The sequence below is a fragment of the Cryptococcus depauperatus genome, chromosome 7, assembly GCF_001720195.1.
Source record: "Cryptococcus depauperatus CBS 7841 chromosome 7, complete sequence".
NCBI classification, from domain to species: domain Eukaryota; kingdom Fungi; phylum Basidiomycota; class Tremellomycetes; order Tremellales; family Cryptococcaceae; genus Cryptococcus; species Cryptococcus depauperatus.
The window spans coordinates 667,581-687,950 of NC_089474.1; the positions used below are offsets into that span (position 1 = coordinate 667,581).

Genomic DNA, 20,370 nt, shown 5'->3' on the forward strand with positions numbered 1-20,370 from the left:
AAGTAGAAATTGCTGAGGCGAATATTAAGAGTTGACACCTTGTTCAGTTTTGTGTAATGATTGTTTCTTGTCTATGTGGGGAATCTATCATCACACTTTCATGGCGCTGCTGCCATCAAGAGCAAAAGCTGATAATTTCTGTTTGGATGGTTACTACAATAGATAAAGTACATTATTTGGGCTCAATTTGGAGATCAGTCTTTGAGACAGCAGCACCAACTTCACGATGCGGGAATATGTGAGCATGAGAGAACATTGCCATAAACAGTTCTTGCAAATTGCTGAAAGTAAGAAGGGCTGGAAGGAAATAGGTACACACCAGATACATAATTATACAACTTGAAATTGTATTATTGGACCATTAAAAGGCAAGTTGGAATGCTTGCTTCCATAGCTGGCGGTATCTAAATGTTGGAGAAACGATTATTCAGAAAGTAATACAGTGTTTGAAGAGGCTTTTATCCAAGATGCATCAGTGTCACTTTCTCTAACTAACTTTTCTACTTCTTTTTGAGCTTAGTGCTTGGAATAGTCGGAAGATTGGGAGGAGGGAAATCCTCTGACATGTGCTCCTGCAATAACGATGAGTACACTCAAGATCATGTGCGGACACACGGCTAGTAACTCACATGATAGTACCTATAATGATAAGTCTTGCCGACTTGAGTGATTTCATCAAGCTCCTCCTTAGTCAAGTCAGGTAACCCGTCAATCTCGATAAGCTTGTGAATTCTTTCAGGAGTTTTCGAGGTGGTGACGGCAACGACATTGTTTTGGATAGTCCAAAGAATAAGGACATCTGTGGCGTTAACGGGCTTGCCAGCTTCTTTGGAGAGACGTTCAGCAATACGTTCAAGGATAGGCTTCAGAGGTCCGCCATCAGGATGGCGTAAAACAGGAGTAAGTGGACCATAGGCCTCAGTAACGATCTGATGCTCTGCTTGGAGTTTGAGAAGAGGCTCCAGATGAGCCAAGACGTAAGGATGATATTCGAGCTCTGTCGTTTTTTGTCAGACTCGAGAAACGAACACAAAAAGCCTTACGATTGACAACAGGTTTGATCCTCGCAACCTCCAAGACCGCCTTGAGATCCTGAGGCCTGAAGTTGCTGACCCCCAAGCTCACTCCTTCAAGTGTGCCTTCAAACACAAGCTCCTCAAGCGCTGTCCAAAACTGGGCAATTTTGCCATCATTCGGGACAAAGGGGTTGTGGACAAGCAAGAGGTTAGGTTTGAACTGCAAGCTATCGAGCGAAGCCATTACACTCTTTCGGATAGCATCCACTTCACTGGAAAGTTTATCAGAGACTTTTGGTTAATTTCTATCAGCTCCGATTCAACCACCACCGTCCTAAGTAATCACATACTCTTAGTCGTCACCCAGATATCATTCCTGTTCTTTCCAACTTCTCTGATAGCGTCTCCAGTAGCACCTTCAGTCCCATAGCCTTGAGCAGTGTCGATATGAACGAATCCAGCCTTGAGGGCAGTGACACCACACTCCCGGGAAAGGTCCGTCTGGCGAGAAAGACCACTCGTTCCATTACCCCAGGCAAGAGATGGGATCTTTTTTCCGTCAGACAATTTAATAGTTCGTACCATCTTGCGCTTTTTTTTTAGCTTGAGATTATGGAAGATAGAACAATGGCGGGAGAAACTGAAAAGATACGAATCCGCTTTGTCATATATATATGACTCGCTTATCCATAACGTCATTTATCTGACTTTCTCTTTGCATATCGGTTATCTCTGGAACCGGTTAATGACGGCTAACTGTTCCGAAAGCAGGTCTCCAGGTTTCCACTAGTCAGTTTTTATTGCAAAAGTTATCTGATAATGAAGCGGCCAGCGTGGTACAGCCAGCAGATACGGCGAACCTTTCTATAGCTTCTTGAAAATACTACTCAAGGATATAGCGGCCGAGCTGGTGGCAGCAGGTTTGAGAAAAAGCAGTATCATCATTTGTTGAAAGCAGTTCACTGTACTCCGGTGCAGGCAGCCAGTATCTTTACCACTGCGAATCAGCCAACAATACAAAGGCATATTCCAGCCAGTGTTCCATTACCAGCTGGCGGCCAATGGACCGTCTCATGTCACCAAAATACGTGTTGTGGCGCTCATACTTTTCGATGGCTTACCGGCTCCAGAAAGTGCAGATCCCGGTATACAAGGAACTACTACATATTTGCTTGGTAAGCAATGTCTTTGGTATATCTTACAGGATATTAAATATACTATCAGACTTCCTAAACATCATGACTTTTATCAAATGTCATTTGCTGTGTAATTCAGAGTGTGTCGTTGTAAGATCTGTTGCAAAATATTACGAAGAGATTGGAGAGCTTGTATCGTAATTCCATGAATTGTGTTATCAAGCATGTATCAGCAGCCAAAAAGACTTTTTTTTCTTTCAACGTGTCAGCATCAACATTTTTGTGGATGTACTCGGCTGCTAAATCCACCACAACTTTCTCATTACTTTGATTTTCAAGGTCAAGAAGCGCCCTCAGACACTGGAAAAAGGACCATCTTCGCAGCATGCGTAGTGCTGTCATGCGGATTTCCAGCAAGGAGTCATAGAAAAGCACATTGAACTGTTACTAATGTCTTCCCACGACAAGATTGAGGAAAAGGCTTGCTCTAAAAAGTCGGCAATGTAGATTCTCATTACGTTTGTGTATTTCTTAATGTATCTGATGTTTGAAAGATGGAAAGGTAAAAGCAAAATGAAGACCTGTAAAGTAAATGGTATTCATTGGTATGGTTAAAGATATGCATATTTTCCTATTGTAAACGTCATAAGAATCATGCCCGGAATCAAAAAATAATTTAAATCGTCCCTCATTCAAACCCTGTCATACCTCCACTTTTGAGCAGCTCATCACTTTTCTCTTTCTATTTATCATCGCCCAAGAACAAACTGCAATGCATAGCATGACAAGACAACATCAGTCTAAAAATATACTCAAGCACCAACCGTCGCCTGTAGCTCACGTCTCAGCCAGAGTGCCCATAGACGACTCCAAAAAGAACCCAACCTAGGCTACCAAAACACAGTAGCAACACCCACCATCACAACCGCTCCAGCCGAGAGCCAAGCATCATTGTATAGAGCAGCAGCGCCAGATTTCGACTTGGAGCTACCATTACCAGAGCTCGTCGAGGAGGCAGAACTAGCTGTCTATCAAAAACGTCAACACGCGTAACCCATTCCTTACACATCAACCTACACTAGAGGCTCCCGTCACCGCAGCACGTATGGTTGAAGACGGAGTTTCACCAGCACCACTGCGACGTGTCACCCAATTGAACCGACCTTCACACACTCCGACTCACTGGACATCACCAGTCACTGGTCCTGCCGCGAACGAGCACGAGTCTTTCCATTTGGCGATCTGCTCCTTTATCGCCTGCACCTGGCTCTTACTGACGACACCCGCATCGATGTTGCACTGGAGACAGCTAATGCCCTCGTTAAAGTGGTCCTGCTCGCACAATTTGAAGCATATTGCCTTGTCCCTGTCTCCACTGCAATGTTCCAAGAGTGGCAGTGGCCTCTCACACTGAGACCGGCAGCTGTCGGCGATGACTTGATTGTTTAATTGGCGGTGGACAAGGGCTTCGTCGGAGGATAAAAAGGCGGCGAACGCCGACGTTGTAGCTGCTAGAATTAAAGTGGCAACAAGCATTTGGATGTATGCGCGGGAAAAAAAGGTTTGTTGTCAGAGTTGCTCTTAAATAACCGTGTTGGAAATTCTCACCAAGTCAAGATAACACACGCGCTCAGGTCACCAATATCCGTCTATTGATCGTCGCAATTTTGGTCGAAAAAGATCAGGCACAGGGCTAATGCTAATGGCAGCGTGTCACTTTCACACATTTAACATGTTTTGCTTCCAGACTTGGGCATCATTTGATCGGTGGTGATCGACTCGGTGTGAAATTAATTAGCCCGAGACGCGTAAAAGCAGGTAGTGACACAAGATTTGTGCCTGTACACGTCAACCGGTGAGTGGCAAATGGCACTGAGTTGGGTATATAATAAACGGAAATGGAATTGTATCTTGTGGTTTGTGTATTTGCGTTTATTGAGATAGTTGTTGTTTACCACTCGAGAGAATCTGTTGTAGGATCTGAGGACTCAAAGGCGGGATCTTGTGTTGCTGCCTCGTGGTACACCCGGCTGAGTTCTATGAGGAAGAGCGAATGGTCAAGAGCAGGTGGAGTCCCAACGTTGACCATCGCCGAGAAGCAGTGTGCTATTCGAGTGCAAAACCTGAGCAGTGAATGGATGAAGGGGTTAAGGATTGCATAAACCTGTGTCAAGCCTCAACACTGAAGATATTCATGAGCCATCTGGAACAGAGCGTATTCTGAGTTGGCGAGATTGAGCTCATTGGCGGTAATTCATTACAAAGCAGCAGGTACACAGTTTGTAAGAGGTGTCTTTTTTAATGATGCTGTTGCTAATTGAGTCAAATTGTTAATCTTGACTCCCCATCGTTGTGAATACAAATATCTAGACGTGTGGCTAAGTATTTCCCACCAAAAGACTAGTGTTAAAATTCTTCATCGTCTGCCACGCTCAAAGGCTGCAGAGGGTTAATGCTTGGAAACTAGACTATAATCTCAAGGCAATCATTGACAAGACTCCATTGTGAAGGACAGGACCAACATTCAGCCTTGTTCTATGGTTGTTTGAGCTTTGCTTGATCATGTCTAATGGCTTTGCGAAGAGTGATAAGAAAAAGTCGTGTTGTCATCACTTTTTAATCCGTTCCTGGCTTTTTTTTGTCAATAGCATCGCTCAAGTCCAAGAGTGATTTGTTACAAGCCAAACACAACTTGTGAAAGTTGTCAGCGGTTGAATCCAAGATGGACCCATCAGTTACTCAATTCATTTCTCACATTGCCCAATGCTTTGCAACGACCTCGGCCGATAATCTGGTCACTTCTCTGCCACTCAACCACACTCATCCCTTTTACAGACCATTGCATGAAGCACTCGGAAATGTAAGCATTTGGAAGTTTTGGAGGATAGGAGCTCATTTAACATATCAGACAAGTGTGGAATCTTTAGATGCTGAAAATATATCGCCTTTTTTGAGCGCCATTCCAGATGATATGGGTGATAGTCTTGCTTCATTCCTCTCTGCCGTGTTGAAGAATATCAAGGGCAGCCAAAACACACAAGATGAGGCTGAAAGGACATATGACGACTTTATCAAGCTCTATCTCGTCTACAGGTGAGATTCAGAACAGTTTTCCATGGAGTTAAGACGTGCACTAAGATGATGTCTAGTGAAGCCAACAGAATATACGGCACCTCTTCAAACGACGTTTATATCTATTCATTCATGACCCCTCTTATTCTGATCCTTGCGCAAAAAATACTACAGCTGTCGCGCGAGGCAGCTGTTCTTTCCAATCATCCGCCGCGACATCCAAAATCTTCCCGTTCGATTCAAGACGCTACTCGACAGGTCCTTGAGCGATCTATGCAGATCGCCACCTCCCCCATGACAGATGCTGAATGGCAAGCAATCTCACGACAGCCTTATGTAGTTGGCGATATCATATGGCCACTGACTAACATCCTGTTTCGGATATATTCTCTTCGAAAATTACATACTCAATCTACAGAACTTCAAAAAGTGCTTCACAATCTGATGCCTCACGAAGAAAAGCGATTTGCGTCGCGAGGAAATCTTGTGAAAGCAGTAGACGTATGTCAGAGCTATTATTGGCGGGGAAAACTGGGCGTAGTGTTGTTGGATATGAGAAATGCTAGTTTTTGGCTGGAGAAAGCGTGGACAATTAGCCCAAAGGATGAAGAGGGCTGGATGCAGAGGAGGTGAGAGCTTTCGATTCACACAAACAGGCATTGACGTCTCTAGATCCATTCTCATACGCTTAATACCTGTCAATCTTCTTTTGGGGCGGATACCATCTCCAGAGATCCTTGAAACATACAAACTCAATCAGTTCGTTCCGTTGATCCATGCATTCAAGACTGGGAACATACCTCTATGGAGAAGACATTTAGAGGAACAGAGAGAATGGCTCAGGAGAAGAAGTGTATGGCTCATATTGTTTGAGAGAGGGGAGCTTTTGGTTTGGCGAAATCTCTTCCGAACGACGTGAGTTCACTTGTCGCGATTTCTTTCAAAACTGATAGAGTAGTTTGAAAATTTACTACATGACGGAGCCAACTGCGATCAAGAATCGCTGTCCAACCTGGATATTCGTGTCTGCAGCAGCGATTACTTTTACAGGCTCGGGAGAGATTGAAGATGGAACAATCACAATTGACGATATTATTGTCGTTGTAGCGTCTCTCATAGACCAGGTAAGTGGTGTCCTCTTGCATCATAAACATGATTGACCCCCATCTACCTTTAGAGCTTAATACTAGGCCACATGTCTTATTCACACAAACAGTTAGTCATGAAGCCTGCAGATGATGGTTTTGGAGGCTTCCCAAGAATTTCTCAAGTTGTTCCCCGGCGAGTCGAGGCAGTACAATGAGCGTAGTGGTCATCAACAAGCGATACCAGATGCATGTCATGATTTCCATGTTTCCTGTATTTGTGGACAAGTGATGCTGAGCTGCGCGTCATGTCAATCTATAGTGATGTTGCGGTTTCCACGTATGTAGAATTCTCCAATTCGTTTTACAAAGCATTGTTCTCTACCAGACTCATGGCTGCTTGGCAGAATCTTTCGCTTCACTGTTATTTTCACTCTGTTGTGTCTGCTCAGTCGCGCCATCAACGACATTTTCGGATTTTGTACCTAGGGAAAAACCAACCTGGTCAATACACTGTCCTGCGCCGAGTGAAACGCTCACCGCCCATACTCTGCCTCAATCCGTATTCCCCTGGTTAAGACTTTGTCTCAACGACGTTTGCCCATGAGTCTCTCAACCCAGCCAACGATACCGCCGATGGCAGAGGCAATCTTGCCTACTGCACGATATGGCTCTTTTTCATTGGAAGGGGGGTTATAAGAGGTATAAACGGGCCGACGAAGTGGAGTATTTGTCTGGGTTTGAGAAGAGGAATAGGAGGAAGACGAAGACGGGCGAGAGCGGAAATTGAGATCCTCACCATTTGAATTTGTAGATTGAGATGCCGAAGACGAAGGCTTCGCAGGAGAGGATGAAGGCAAAGGACCAAAGTGGATTTCGGGTGCACGACCTTCCACATCATCGGCATATGCCTGCAGAATCTTGCGTTGGAAGGGACTCAAGGTCCTGTAATACTTGTGTCAGCAGCAATTCCCTTGTCGACAACGATGCGCATACTTTGGGATTTGAACTTTCCATCCAACAATCAAATCGCCCCGGTCATTCTTTTCTCTTCCGTACACGCTCTTCACACCGCGCCCTTTCAAGACCGCTTCCTGGCCATTTTGAGTACCACCTTTGATCTTGACATCCACATCGCCTTCCAAAGTAGGAATCCTGATTACCCCGCCAAGTAGCGCAACATGAAGAGGAACTTTGGCATCATGGTAGAGATTGATACCTTGTCTCCTGAATATGCTAGAGGGTTTGACCAGGACACGTACCAAGAGGTCACCAGGAGATCCCGATCCCGACAAGGGCATATCACCACTACCTGCCACTCTGATGATCATGCCGTCCTCGACACCGGCAGGAACCTCAATGTCTACTTCCTTCTTTTCCTTGATTTTTCCTACGCCATCACAGCTCCCACATCTAGCGTTCCTTGGTATAGACGATCCTGATCCACCACAGGCCTGACAAGTTGAAGCCATAATCATGCCTTGCACCTGGAATCTCTGCTGGCCACTTCCGCCGCAGCTGGGACATTGTGTCTTTTTCTGTCCGGGTTTGAGACCAGATCCGGAACAAGGTTTACAGTCGACAACAGGAGTGACCATAATCTTTCGAGTTGAGCCATTGCAAGCCTCCAAAAAGCTCAACGTAACACTAGCCTCCAAATCATCTCCTCTGACAGGTCGTTGTCTCCCGCCACTAAACGGGCCCCCAGCCCCGCCGCCGCCAAATGCGCCTCCAAAAAGTTGATCGAACAAATCTCCAGTACCTCCGCCGAATCCCGGACCGAATCCTTGGAAGCCGCCAAAGCCACCAGCCCCGCCGGTAAAAGCATCAGGATCAAACCCTTCTTGGGTAGAAGCCGCGCCATAACGGTCGTAAGCTTGACGTTTTTTGTCATCAGAGAGAATCTAGACGCATGGTTAGTGTATGGCGCGAAGATGTCGATACATACGTCGTAGGCAGCCTGGATCTCATGAAACCTTTCTTTTGCGTCCGCTTCCTGGCTCGAATCGGGATGCCATCTTTTTGCAAGCTGTTTGATCGATCAGCGGGGATATAAAAGACGCCGTATAGGTCGTTTTTAACTCAAGCACATACAGAATAGTACGCTTTTTTAATCTCGGACGCCGAAGCATCCTTGCTCACTCCCAGCACTTGGTAAGGGTTATTTGCAGAAGCTCGGTGAATTGTGGACGAGTGGAAAGATCGCTAAGGTCAATGTCAGCGACTGGCTACACTATTGCTCTACTTGCCTTGAATCCTGGCCCATACACAGAATGGTTTGGCGATGTACTCAATAGTACCCAAGGCGATGGCTGCTTTTGATGTTGCCTGGAAGAACGATGTGGGATGGCTGATGAACTGGCCACAGGCTGTGTCAATGGCAGAGCCGAAATAGCTCTTGCAGAAATTCTGGGTGGCATTCTTGTATGTGTCCAAAAAACGAAAAAGGAAAAAGAAAAACAACGTCAAAAGTCTTATTTTTAGTGAATCTACCAGAAGTTTCAAAAAAAAAAATGGTGGCCAACGGATAGCTCGAGATTATTCTTTACTATTACGTAACAATACATACTTAATAGAATTTTATCTGTAACGTGAATAAATTGGGTTATTCATTTTTACGAACTGAACAGGAGTCGTGATCACGGAAGCAAATTTGGCTGTGATCAATAGGGGATTTCATAATTACGAATTGAACACTTTTCAACTCGCCGTTAAAAATAAATAACCCTAATGTCATTATTTTCCATTATCCATTGTTATTGAGATTTAAGAGTAGATGTAGTTACAGGTCGAGCTTTTCCAGCCTAAAGAGCTGCCAAAAGGTGTATGGGATGATGTTCCAAGCTCGCCGGGAATGCCTCCCTACTGATGCATCTGTTCAATGCCATGCCAATGTTTTGTACGTCAGGACGAGCGGGGAGAGCTGACAGGTATAGGTCATCGAGAACCAGTTCTAGTTAGACTGTCGGAAGGCGTCGACAGACCACATCTCTCCATTGCAGCTGGCATCCGCTCACAGTTGCAATGGCCTACGACAGCCAGCCCGAAAGATACATCTTGGTCTCGGACGGTGGGTGGTGTGTACGGGTAGCATCTGTAGCTTGGAGTCTGAGTATAGGTCACGTATACCATCGAGTATAGGATGACAAGTACAGGATCATAATACAAGTAGAATCAAGAGATTGAGAAGGACTGGGAATAGTGGCCGGTCATTACCGGTGCGCCCATATGACCATTTCCAATCATCACACTTTTTGACATTGCATCTATACCATGAGCAACTTTTTATGGAAAAACGACCTCTCTGGATGGATCAGCGTCTGGATGGCATTCACCTCCATCATCGTTACCTGGGGTAAGCTCTTTCAGAACGACAAGGTCGTTGACAGAGGTAGACGCTGCGTACTGTCTTTCAAGACCAAAGAGTTTTCCAGGGGGCGACTGGGCATGGCTGTGGAAGCCGTATAAGTGAGTGGAAAGGTTGACGCTGCGAACTGATTGAGCAGTGACTTTCCGTATGGTGAGGTGGGTGCAGCAGTGGTAGGCGAGGAGGCAGTGGGTAAAGACGCACTAGATTGACCAACTCTACGGATGGAAAGCATTCGAGGACCACGACGGGTTCACAGCTGCCCAAGGTATGCCGCCGCATGGTAGAAAGTAACTAATGCTGCTCCTAGCCATGCTCAACGTCGTCGAGGTTTTATTGGCGGTCGGTTACCTTTATCTTCGACATACAAAGCCTGCTGGCAAAGAAGGACAGAGTTGTCATGCAACTGCACCTTTAGTGGGTTTCGCAAGCGCTCTCATGACTGCGTCCAAGACGACGTTGTATATCCTGCAAGGTAATGTCTGAATAGGTGGGAGATGATTGACGGTGTCTAGAGTATCTCTGCGGTTGGTGTAATACAGGGCATAATGATAGGTATACCTATTGGGTTGTATGGGTCATTCCAAATGTGCGTATGGTCGTCGGGCTCTAACATTTCAGCCGCTCATATGCCAACTTAGGGGTAAGGCTCGTCAATCTCGTTCACCTGTGGACTGATACTTGTCTAGCACCTGGATTCTTGTGCCAACTGTCGTTGCCATCGTCCTGGGTCGATATCTCGCCATTGCCCTAGAACGAGATGCTGCCATGCAAGCTTCCACAAGGAGCGCAAAAGCCAACTAGTCTAATAAATGGAAAGGCGACTTGTGGAAAGATGTGCAGATGTATACAGAGTTCCATCTTGGCTTTTCGCCTCTAATGTTAAACAATGCTAAACAACGCTACACTATGCCTCGTATTACAAGTCGTCATGATCGTGAATGTTCGTTGTTTTCTGCCTTCCCAAATTCCTCTTGCTGCAGCCTTTCTAGCAGCCTAGACGTCCTGACAAGCGTATCGTGGAGCCACTCTGCCGCATGCAGAAATCCTTCTCTACTCATGAGGAAATCGGGAGAGACTGGGGGTTGTCGGTCAGCCGGTCGGCGTGGCTGGTAAGGGTAGCCTGCATAGGCGTAAGGATATGCTTGAAAATAGGCATGGCGAGGCTGCCAGGGGGGCAAACGTTGAGGATAAAATGAGTTTTCTTTCCTGGTGGGTATGTTATCAAAGCCATCAAATCTTCGTGGTGAATGAATTTTAAGCCGCTTGTCTTGCATATCTTTTGAATCTTGATATTCCCGCATACGTTCCCGAGTCTCAACTCCCGTATGGCCACGGAGGGGCTCATAGGTAAAAACACCATTCACATTATGCGGCATGGTTGGTTTTGTAAGAGAAGGATGGTAATAACCAAGTGCAGGGGATGATGACGTTGTCCAGTGTCCTGGAGCTCGCGTAATGGGCGAGGCGATATTTGAAGCTGTAGGGCGTGGCGATATGGGACTTTGTAACGCTGGAGACGACTATAATGCCACAAATTAGCTCACACAATCAACATCTCTATCGACTGACTATAGTCTCTCTATAGTCTGGGTATTCAGCATTCTCTCCCATAGTTATTCCTGCTTCATCAGACGGCGTAAGACTCTTTCTTTTGACCGAGAACAAGAGCGGCAGAGGCCGGTCTGTCCCTCTACTCCTCTTCCAAAGGGCACACGCATTACACAGCGTTCCTCTCCATTGGGAGGTAACGGTCTCACCGCAGTTTGTACATTGTCTGTCATTCTGAGATGTACATGGAGGGAAACGAGATCCTTGGTTGTTTGAAGTATTTCGCTTGTGAGATGATTGGGTCTCGCTGGTGGCAGCCGCTGGAGTTGGTGAAGAGGCAGCTTGTGGGGGTGGGGATGGAAGTGAGCTTTGGATGGCCTTGCCCTCCGGCGATGAACTGATAGCCATCGGTTGAACTTTCTTATTTCTGCTGGTCACGACGATAGATGTTGACTGTGCGGCAGTATTGGCCAATTCCAATCTCTTTAAATGGTCTAGTTGAATGGCTACGAACAGTGTTAGTTGCCGTCCTAAAGGATTCATTCACTCACTCCAGTTGTTCTAATAAGACCCATCAGTAAAGTGTACCAATCAGCCTGTTACCTATATAAATAAATAAATAAAAGTTTACGTTTTGATAACCGCTTCCACAACTGATCAATCTTGTTCCAACGGCTGAAGTACAATGTTGCGATTAAGCCAGTAAATCGGTACAGCCCCCTGTCAAGACTCCGACGCTGTTCTTTTCAGAACTTCCTTTTTAGCGAGGGTTATTGATCCTTTGTGGAAACGTTTCTTGACATATTTGGGCAGACTGTTTAATCTTTCAACTCCTTCTTTTGAGAGGTTACATAACTTTCCCAGAGGTGATCCACTCTTTTGAGAGATTGGTTAGATATTTGGCCTCTCCTTTCGCTCTCTACCAAGCAAATCCTGCTCAGAAGGAGCAAATGGTTACTTCTTGCGGGACTGCCGAATTGGATATGATTTGACAGCTCGTGATCTCTCGCTCCCACAACAGTCAAAAATAGCATCCTTTATCCTAGACATGTCATTGAGCAGAACAAAGGTATCGAAGTTGAATAAGTAACTTGACAGTTGACACAGGACCGTTGGCATGGCGTCGTCTATGGATGGTAAGCAGAATTAACAACAATTCTGATTCCTCGCCCAACCTACAATAAAAGTTTCTCATCAGTCGCCATTCTCTAGGAGATTTTACTTTACAGCAGGGATTTGATATATCCTCAAAAGTCTGGTCTTTTGTAATTAGTACTCCACGTCTTAGCATTGCATGTTTTGACAAGTTAGCATGCAGGGTCACACTAGTTGCATACAGCCGTAGACCACTCATTATGAAATCGGTAAAACGCAGCACACCGTCTCATCACGAGACATCGGAGACCCAAGCTCCGGGTGAGGCGAAAAGTATAGATAGAACAAGGGAATAGAGATGTTGGCGAATCCGCAAACGACTCCAGACAGTCGTAAGGATTGCCTATGCAATGCAAGGATGCAAACAGGGGAAAATGAAGAATCTCCTCAAGGATTGAGAAGGTTTTACATCTCCTCCTCCTCTACAGGAATTTCCTCATCGCCGTACAATTCGTCATCAGCACCAGCCTCCTGGTACTGCATGTACTCAGAGACCAAATCTTGCAAGTTGGACTCAGCCTCAGACTAAATACAAAATTAGACAGTTTCACAATGTACGCATAATCACATACAAATTCAAGCTCATCCATACCCTCGCCAGTGTACCAATGGACGAAAGCCTTCCTCCTAAACATGGAAGAGAACTGGTCACCGATACGCTTGAAAAGAGACTGGATAGAGGTGGAGTTGCAGATGAAAGTGGAAGACATTTTGAGACCACGTGGAGGAATGTCACTGTAGCAAGTGTCAGAAACTTATTGACTTAATAGTAAGCGGCTTACCATTGAGCGGCTGAGATGTTTCCTGGAATCCACTCAACAAAGTAAGCAGAGTTCTTGGTCTGAACAGCCTGGATTTGATCTTCAACTTCCTTCATAGAGACCTTGCCTCGGTAGTAGCATGCGACGGTGAGGTATCGCTAAAAAATGTCAGGTAACATATATGAAATAAATCACAAAACTTACACCGTGACGAGGGTCAGAGGCGGCCATCATGTTCTTGGCGTCAAACATTTGCTGAGTGAGCTCGGGAACTGTGACAGCACGGTAGCTGGCAGAGCCACGAGCGGTAAGAGGAGCAAAGCCGACCATAAAGAAATGGAGTCGCGGGAAGGGAACCATGTTGACGGCAAGTTTTCGAAGATCAGAGTTGAGTTGGCCAGGGAATCGAAGGCAAGTAGTAACACCAGACATGACTACAGAGACAAGGTGGTTCAAATCGCCATAAGTAGGAGTAGCGAGCTTAAGAGTACGCAAGCAAATGTCATAAAGAGCCTCGTTGTCAATACAGAAAGTCTCGTCAGAGTTCTCAACAAGCTGGTGAACCGAAAGCGTGGCGTTATAAGGCTCAACAACGGTGTCCGACACCTGTACATCGTAAATATCTTCTCACCAGAGATCAAGCCGTCTTACCTTGGGAGAAGGAACGACAGAAAAGGTACACATCATTCTGTCGGGGAATTCTTCTCGAATTTTGGAGATCAAGAGCGTACCCATACCAGCACCAGTACCACCACCAAGGGAGTGAGTGATTTGGAAACCCTGAAGACAGTCGCAGCCTTCAGCCTCGCGACGAACAACGTCGAGGACAGAGTCGACGAGCTCGGCACCTTCAGTGTAGTGACCCTTTGCCCAGTTGTTACCAGCACCGCTCTGACCAAAGACACTAATGCAAGTCAACACGAAGCATTGTGAATAACTGATATACCCACAAGTTATCGGGCCTAAAGAGGCTGCCTAAAGGACCACTCCTGATGGAGTCCATTGTGCCAGGCTCCAAGTCAATAAGGACCGCACGGGGCACGTACTTCCCAGCGGCAGCCTCATTGTAGTAGACGTTGATTCGCTCAAGCTGAGTGTCAGTGGTTCCCTTGTAAGAACCGTCTGCCTGGATGCCGTGCTCCTCAGAGACAACTTCCCTATGTATGTGTTAGCTGGGAGACGCGAGATGAAGCTAGAGACAGTCTACGTACCAGAACTTGGCACCGATTTGGTTACCACATTGACCGGTCTGGAGGTGAACAATCTCTCGCACTGAGCCAGGCATAATGAAAGCAGTTGAAGGGAGAAGAGGGCGACAAAAAAGAAGAAGAAAAGAGAAAAGAAATCAAGGTGAAGTAAGATAAATTCCAAAAGCAAAAGGCCCAGCAAGTCATAGCGCGTTCATAAATTTAGGAGACACAAACAAGACAGGTTCAGCACAGACCTTCTTTGTGGCACTCTTCAACTCACTCTTGACTTGGACACAAAAAGGACAAAAGGTGGCTGGTGAGTTTTATAAAATGTTTGAATACCTTTTCATGAAGAAACAAAATGAGAGAGGAGAAGTTATTCAGCCATCTCAGTGTTTACCATTAGCGTGGACGCGTCAAGCTGGGAGGCATTATAGTAACGCCGAGGATGTGGCAGCTAGCGATAAAGGAGCAACAGATATACATTACTCTTACAGTTCAGCTGTATTGATATTTTCTATACGAAAATAGCCGGATGAAATCATTCTAAGACAGCTTGAATACTTACTGCCCCAGTCCCATCTTGAGGCAACCACCGACGACGTCTACTGCCTCCCAATCAACCTTCTTCTTGTCTCCTTCCCCTTCAACCTCTGTGTTTTCCAACTCTCTCTGCGATTGACGCTGTCGACCTTGGATGTAGATAAGGGTGTTTCGGAAATGCTTGGTAATACTCAGCAAACATGCATTGCGGTATTGATAAAGGCACAAGATACTCACCTTGACAATCATCTCCCCAGTATTGACACCTTCCACTAACCCCCTTCCTGCCGAACTTGGATGTACATCTCCGCCATGTACAGAATCGATGTTGGACGTGATGAGCTCAACCAGCGAGTTGACGTACTTGGGTGTGACTGCTTCAACACCTTGCTCAAAGTAATAAATGTATCGATCAAGAGCGTCGACATATAGCTGGACAGAGGTCATTTCGTCGATACATGACGAGGCAATTCGAAGGGATTTTTGAAGACATTCGAGAACTCGCTTGCCGTCTCGGAACGGTGACTGTTTAAATAAGAATTGATACTCAAGAAGCAAATAAAATAATCACCTTATCATCCTTTTCCTTCCCTGGTACATTTCCTTGCCACCACATATGACTAGCATATAAAACCGTCGTCGCTTGATGGCTTTTCTTCAACAATTTACTGCCGTGTAGCGCTGCCTTTGTGATTAGTGTGTCGTAATTGTCAATACCAAAGACCCTGCTCGTTTGTAAAGTAGATATGATACCGTTAATAGCTTGAAGCTGGGCACGAGATTCGGAAATGGACTCTTCATATATCACAAAGGCCTGTACGAAAAATTCGTAGGTAAGTTCTTCAAGTCGGCAATCATCGGCAACTTGAGCAGCTAGAAGAAAGAGGCGTAGACAGACTTCGGGAGCTTCAGCTTTATGATACAGGATGGAGATGAGTTGATGGATGAATTTAAACAATGAAGACACTTTTGATTCCCAATCCTCCTCTAAGTCCTCCCTCGCCTTGAATCCCCTAGCCAACTGAATCCCTTCGGCGATCAACGGAGGGAAAGTGAACCGAATCCTCTCCCCGCCTTCTGCAAAGTGTTTTCTTGCCGTTTTCAACAACTCAAATTGCGCATTCAACTCATCCGCTCTGAAGAGATGAACCATTCTGGCTACCCATCCTTGTTCTTCTGCTAATTCGCGCCAATCCACTTGCTGTCCTTGACGAGGCGCGCCACCGCCAATAGCGTTATCCTTTTGGTCTTTCACAAGTACAGCACAAAGGCTGAGTATACCGCTAACGTCATCAGGTGTTCCAATAAGTGTATAGTTTTTGAGGATAGACGAGATGACAGCCTGACTAATGGCCAATCTGGTTGAATATGGTTGTACAGAAAGTAGAGGGGTATAAGAGGGTATGGCAAGAAGGGTGAGGATAGATAGGTAAGATTGTATAGGTGCGAGGAGAAGAGCGAGAAGGTGGGATACCGTCTGAGGTGAATGCAAATCGGGGCTATAGTCGGTATCAGCCAAATCTAGAGACAGAATGGAGTTTACTCACTTCTGAGCGGATTCATGTGTTTTGACTTGTGCAAAAGAGAGGATCTGGTCCACATATTCAAGACGATCAGGATAGCAACTCAATGAAAGGTTTATCAAAGAGACACAGAGTGCTGTGACATCCATTATAGAAAGGTCTGGCCGAGCCTTCAAAAGGTCAGTAAAGGCATCAACATTTTGCTCTTAATCTCACCTTGATGAGTTCCACGACCTGTTGCCAAAACACCTCAAACAGTTTGACATCTTCCGGAATACCTCGAAACTTTTTTACATGGTCTCCAGTCACCTCCTCCTTGACTGTAGATGCAACTGCCTCTCCTGGTTTCTCTCCTTCAGCCTCTACTAGCTTGGAAGATTCTCCATTCTTATCAGACTGTTCTTCCATAGTGGGACTTTTGGCAGCCACCGTTTCATTCTTGACTCCAGCCCATTCATCAGCTTCCGTCGGTGTGTTCGTGGATGGAACATTCTTCTCTCCATCTTCCACGCTTTTGCCCTTCCCTCTCAAATCTTTCACTCTCTCTGCTAACCTTTTGGCTGCTTTCTCTTCTCCCTTCTTTTTATCTTCAGGACTCTCATTCTCAGCTTCCCTTGCCGCGTATGCTGCTAACCTGTCAATCAAGGCAATGACAATTTGCTTGATATTGACTCGCGGATGAAGTTGCGCACAAGCCCCCAAAAAGGGTGTAAGCGTATGCAGGTGAAAATCGTCTGTAAAGACTTGGATAACCACTTCCATCAAGTACTCCTGAGCGATAACGTCTCGACAATTAACAACTTGCTCCAATACAGAAGGAAGGATGATTCGGCAGTACATGTCAAGGTCGACACCGTCCAGTTGTGATAGGCGAACAAGATTGGTCCCAACAAGAATGCGTAAATCACGACGCTCCATCTCGCGCTTCTCTCGTTCCCGAGAATGTCCTTGATGTTGTAGTCGTACCCATAGTTTGTTCATTTCTATGAAGTTGGTTAAGACAAAGCCAATGGAATCTTGCAGATTTCCATCGGGTCTATCACCATATTAATCTACACCTATTATTGTTATAGTCAGTCACTTACCCATCACTGCTTCCCATAGGGAGAAAGTCTCGAGTTTGCCCAGAGAGATAATGCCGAAGAAATAAACCTCGAGTAGGATGCTGTACACCTCGAGACATTTCCAGCATGTCTTTCATAATTTCCTTGACAGGAGCATCTGGTATTGACATGTATACGGATCCCACTGTTATCATTAGATACAGACGCGGCACAATATTGCCTGCATACCTATCTCAGGCAGTAAACACAAGCGCAAAGTGACTACTCTATTTTGGCACTTACTGTACAAGCTCGTACAAGTCCGCTAGATGATGTTTTCCCTCCGTGTGCGCTTCATAGAGATAGTTGCTCAGAAACCGAAGGCTATCGAATACTGACATATAGAGCTCATAGTATTGCTTTGGGGATAGTGATGATGTTCGAAGTTCGGCGAGCATAGACGAGGCTGCTTTGAGTGCTTCCATAATCTCGTCTTGGTCGAGACATCGCTTTAGCTGGACAGTTTGAGTCTTGACATTGGCCAAGGCGTCCGAAAGCTGCCTGGCATCGTCCATGGTTTGTTGATTGAATTGTCTTGAAGAAAGAAAATGGAAATGAATGTTGGGCAGAGACAAGGATAACCGGTTCAATAAGCCCTTAAATGGTGAAATATATAAAGCAACAGCAATTTAAATACTCAGTGATTACATAATCCTACAACATTTATTAGATATCTTTTTATCTTACTTGCTACTATGAAACAGTCGAAATCAGATCACGTGATTTAATTTTTGTGACTTAGGAACGAAGTTGAGGATTTGATAGCGGTTTAAAGATATATACCAGAGTTCTTTTTACAATTTATACATATAATTTATGAATATTTCTTACAATAACAAGATAAAAAACAAAAACAATGTCAGGAAGAATAGCCTCTGTTGAGAGAAAAACTAGCGAGACACAAATAACATGCTCAATTGATTTGGACCATGTGCCAGGTGTCACTAGCCAAATCATTCAAGTGAATACAGGTATAGGCTTCCTCGACCACGTATGTGACGGCAATTAGGTCTCTACAGACTGTTAATTGACGAAATAATGCAGATGTTTACAGCCCTGGCGAAGCACGGCGGCATGTCGCTTCAATTGAAATGCAAAGGTGACCTGCACATTGATGATCACCACACTGCAGAAGATTGTGCATTGGCTCTGGGTGAGGCTTTTAAGAAGGCTCTAGGTGAAAGAAAAGGGATCAAGCGATATGGTTATGCGTATGCTCCTTTGGATGAGGTGGGTATCTGAATTACGAGCTCGCCAAGAAGTTGAGACGGAAAAGGGGCTGATGTAGATGGTATAGGCGTTGTCCAGAGCCGTGATTGATATTTCTTCTCGACCATACTTTGTGTGCCATCTTCCCTTTACCCGGGAAAAAGTCGGAGACTGCAAGTTACAGTCACTCGTCGAGCGGGCTTTGGCTTATATGGCAAGTTAGTATCAACCGAGATGGTGTCCCATCTTCTTCAATCCTTTGCTTTTGCTGCTGGCGTTACTCTTCATATCGATTCCATTCGAGGAGAAAACAACCACCACATGTATGTGTTTCTTGACTGACCTTCTGAACCTGTTCTAATCCAAGACAGTGCCGAGTCAGCCTTTAAAGCTCTCGCCTTGGCTATCCGAATGGCCATTAGCAAAACCGGCGGAGATGATGTTCCCAGTACCAAGGGCGTTCTTGCTCTATGACCACATAATCCAGATGATGTGTATTCATAATCTTAAGCTGTACATGCATGGAGCGCTTTACGGGTTATATGGCGACATTCTTAATCCCTCATTTTTTTTTCCAAACAAAATAACTAAAGATTTCACAAGATGCAGCTGATGGCCGATAGACAAACTTTGTTGTGAAGGGCCTGCCTCCAATCTGTCGCTAGTATGTGATCCCAACGACTGATTAGTCAATTCCCGAGAGCGTATTGCGAACTACTGAGGATAGAAATGAGGTTGACCGTTTTATGTAGAAGGGAAGGAGCCAGTACCCGAGGTAGAGACCGTAGAGTTGACTTTATGAACTGGCGGAGCATTAGGCCGTTGGGAATAGTACCTCCCAGCCTGAGAATAGTGAGGTTCGAGGTATCCTTCAAGGCAAAACTTACTTGGAGGAATATAAGACCTGTGAGCATGACTGCGGTTATGATGTTGGTAGTAGCCAAGTCACGGACAGCAGTGGTCAGGGCGGGATACAAAGGGTGGTCTACTAAATTGGCTGGCAAAGGATTTGGTATCAGTGTAATGGCTGAAAGAAATGAGCTGACGCAATGTATTACAATTTTTATAGCCTACCTGGGTACGTCTCAGTAGCCTGGTAGTAGATAATGGAGGCAATCAGGACTAAAAATTAGTAAAATCCATATGGCAGCGATCTCACCTAGGGAACCCCCGTCGAAAAGCACTTCTCCACCTTTTCCGCGATACCCCTTGACAGACCTTCCGCCAATACTGAGTAACAGCACCGATCCAACCACAATATATGCCCATCCCATTCCGACAGGCGCTGAATCGAGAAGAGAATAGTATTCTATTGATTGATTGATTGCTTCTTTTGTTATGGGTGTTTTCCATAGAACGTTATGGTCTGCTATCCAATGAGAAAAGGTTGTCCCTACGATACAAATGAGCGTGTATGCGGAAGTCCAAAGAAAATAACTCACCAAGAAGGAAGCTTGTAGACATGGTGACAAGTGTCGTTCTCCATACCATCTTGTCAATGCTTGAGAGCAATATGATGGGTTATCTATTCAACGACAGATGATTAAGAAAAGTAAAAGTGCACTTGCTGCATGATACTTGGGTAGATACGCGGAGTTGTGCCCAATCTCCGCATTTCATTTCATGAAATTGCTCTTCTCCAACCCAACATTATTTCAC

General features: G+C 45.4%; 10 protein-coding genes across 10 annotated transcripts; 4 read left to right on the forward strand and 6 right to left on the reverse strand.

The window, feature by feature from the left end:
* Nucleotides 1-500: 500 nt before the first annotated feature.
* Nucleotides 501-1,601, reverse strand: L203_105590 (uncharacterized protein; the record flags this gene model as incomplete). Its single annotated transcript, XM_066214957.1, has 4 exons — nt 501-572; nt 630-997; nt 1,044-1,307; nt 1,367-1,601. 4 exons carry the CDS (start codon nt 1,599-1,601, stop codon nt 501-503), a joined length of 939 nt encoding a protein of 312 aa, XP_066071054.1.
* A 1,441-nt stretch (nt 1,602-3,042) lies between these two features.
* On the reverse strand, nt 3,043-3,688 carry L203_105591 (uncharacterized protein; the record flags this gene model as incomplete). Its single annotated transcript, XM_066214958.1, has 3 exons — nt 3,043-3,180; nt 3,230-3,287; nt 3,336-3,688. 3 exons carry the CDS (start codon nt 3,686-3,688, stop codon nt 3,043-3,045), a joined length of 549 nt encoding a protein of 182 aa, XP_066071055.1.
* Nucleotides 3,689-4,050: 362 nt separating this feature from the next.
* On the forward strand, nt 4,051-4,534 carry L203_105592 (uncharacterized protein; the record flags this gene model as incomplete). The annotated part of the gene is made up of 3 exons (XM_066214959.1): nt 4,051-4,298; nt 4,365-4,434; nt 4,523-4,534. 3 exons carry the CDS (start codon nt 4,051-4,053, stop codon nt 4,532-4,534), a joined length of 330 nt encoding a protein of 109 aa, XP_066071056.1.
* A 340-nt stretch (nt 4,535-4,874) lies between these two features.
* On the forward strand, nt 4,875-6,527 carry L203_105593 (uncharacterized protein; the record flags this gene model as incomplete). The annotated part of the gene is made up of 6 exons (XM_066214960.1): nt 4,875-5,012; nt 5,061-5,245; nt 5,302-5,853; nt 5,897-6,139; nt 6,183-6,348; nt 6,402-6,527. 6 exons carry the CDS (start codon nt 4,875-4,877, stop codon nt 6,525-6,527), a joined length of 1,410 nt encoding a protein of 469 aa, XP_066071057.1.
* Nucleotides 6,528-6,699: 172 nt separating this feature from the next.
* Nucleotides 6,700-8,729, reverse strand: L203_105594 (chaperone DnaJ; the record flags this gene model as incomplete). The annotated part of the gene is made up of 6 exons (XM_066214961.1): nt 6,700-6,794; nt 7,109-7,254; nt 7,306-8,213; nt 8,258-8,338; nt 8,404-8,514; nt 8,559-8,729. 6 exons carry the CDS (start codon nt 8,727-8,729, stop codon nt 6,700-6,702), a joined length of 1,512 nt encoding a protein of 503 aa, XP_066071058.1.
* An 867-nt stretch (nt 8,730-9,596) lies between these two features.
* L203_105595 (uncharacterized protein) lies at nt 9,597-10,354 on the forward strand (the record flags this gene model as incomplete). The annotated part of the gene is made up of 6 exons (XM_066214962.1): nt 9,597-9,664; nt 9,816-9,834; nt 9,884-9,944; nt 9,987-10,093; nt 10,192-10,265; nt 10,318-10,354. 6 exons carry the CDS (start codon nt 9,597-9,599, stop codon nt 10,352-10,354), a joined length of 366 nt encoding a protein of 121 aa, XP_066071059.1.
* A 251-nt stretch (nt 10,355-10,605) lies between these two features.
* Nucleotides 10,606-11,635, reverse strand: L203_105596 (uncharacterized protein; the record flags this gene model as incomplete). Its single annotated transcript, XM_066214963.1, has 2 exons — nt 10,606-11,199; nt 11,249-11,635. 2 exons carry the CDS (start codon nt 11,633-11,635, stop codon nt 10,606-10,608), a joined length of 981 nt encoding a protein of 326 aa, XP_066071060.1.
* Nucleotides 11,636-12,787: 1,152 nt separating this feature from the next.
* L203_105597 (tubulin beta chain) lies at nt 12,788-18,017 on the reverse strand (the record flags this gene model as incomplete). The annotated part of the gene is made up of 15 exons (XM_066214964.1): nt 12,788-12,907; nt 12,955-13,117; nt 13,165-13,301; nt 13,348-13,749; nt 13,795-14,047; nt 14,094-14,300; nt 14,355-14,415; nt 14,614-14,646; nt 14,930-15,056; nt 15,114-15,401; nt 15,448-16,375; nt 16,424-16,569; nt 16,616-17,435; nt 17,485-17,691; nt 17,746-18,017. 15 exons carry the CDS (start codon nt 18,015-18,017, stop codon nt 12,788-12,790), a joined length of 4,164 nt encoding a protein of 1,387 aa, XP_066071061.1.
* Nucleotides 18,018-18,358: 341 nt separating this feature from the next.
* Nucleotides 18,359-19,185, forward strand: L203_105598 (imidazoleglycerol-phosphate dehydratase; the record flags this gene model as incomplete). The annotated part of the gene is made up of 5 exons (XM_066214965.1): nt 18,359-18,493; nt 18,547-18,732; nt 18,800-18,884; nt 18,935-19,034; nt 19,083-19,185. The coding sequence occupies 5 exons, from the start codon at nt 18,359-18,361 to the stop codon at nt 19,183-19,185; spliced, it is 609 nt and encodes a 202-aa protein (XP_066071062.1).
* A 270-nt stretch (nt 19,186-19,455) lies between these two features.
* Nucleotides 19,456-20,202, reverse strand: L203_105599 (uncharacterized protein; the record flags this gene model as incomplete). Its single annotated transcript, XM_066214966.1, has 5 exons — nt 19,456-19,554; nt 19,599-19,738; nt 19,786-19,833; nt 19,904-20,104; nt 20,154-20,202. 5 exons carry the CDS (start codon nt 20,200-20,202, stop codon nt 19,456-19,458), a joined length of 537 nt encoding a protein of 178 aa, XP_066071063.1.
* Nucleotides 20,203-20,370: the final 168 nt, after the last annotated feature.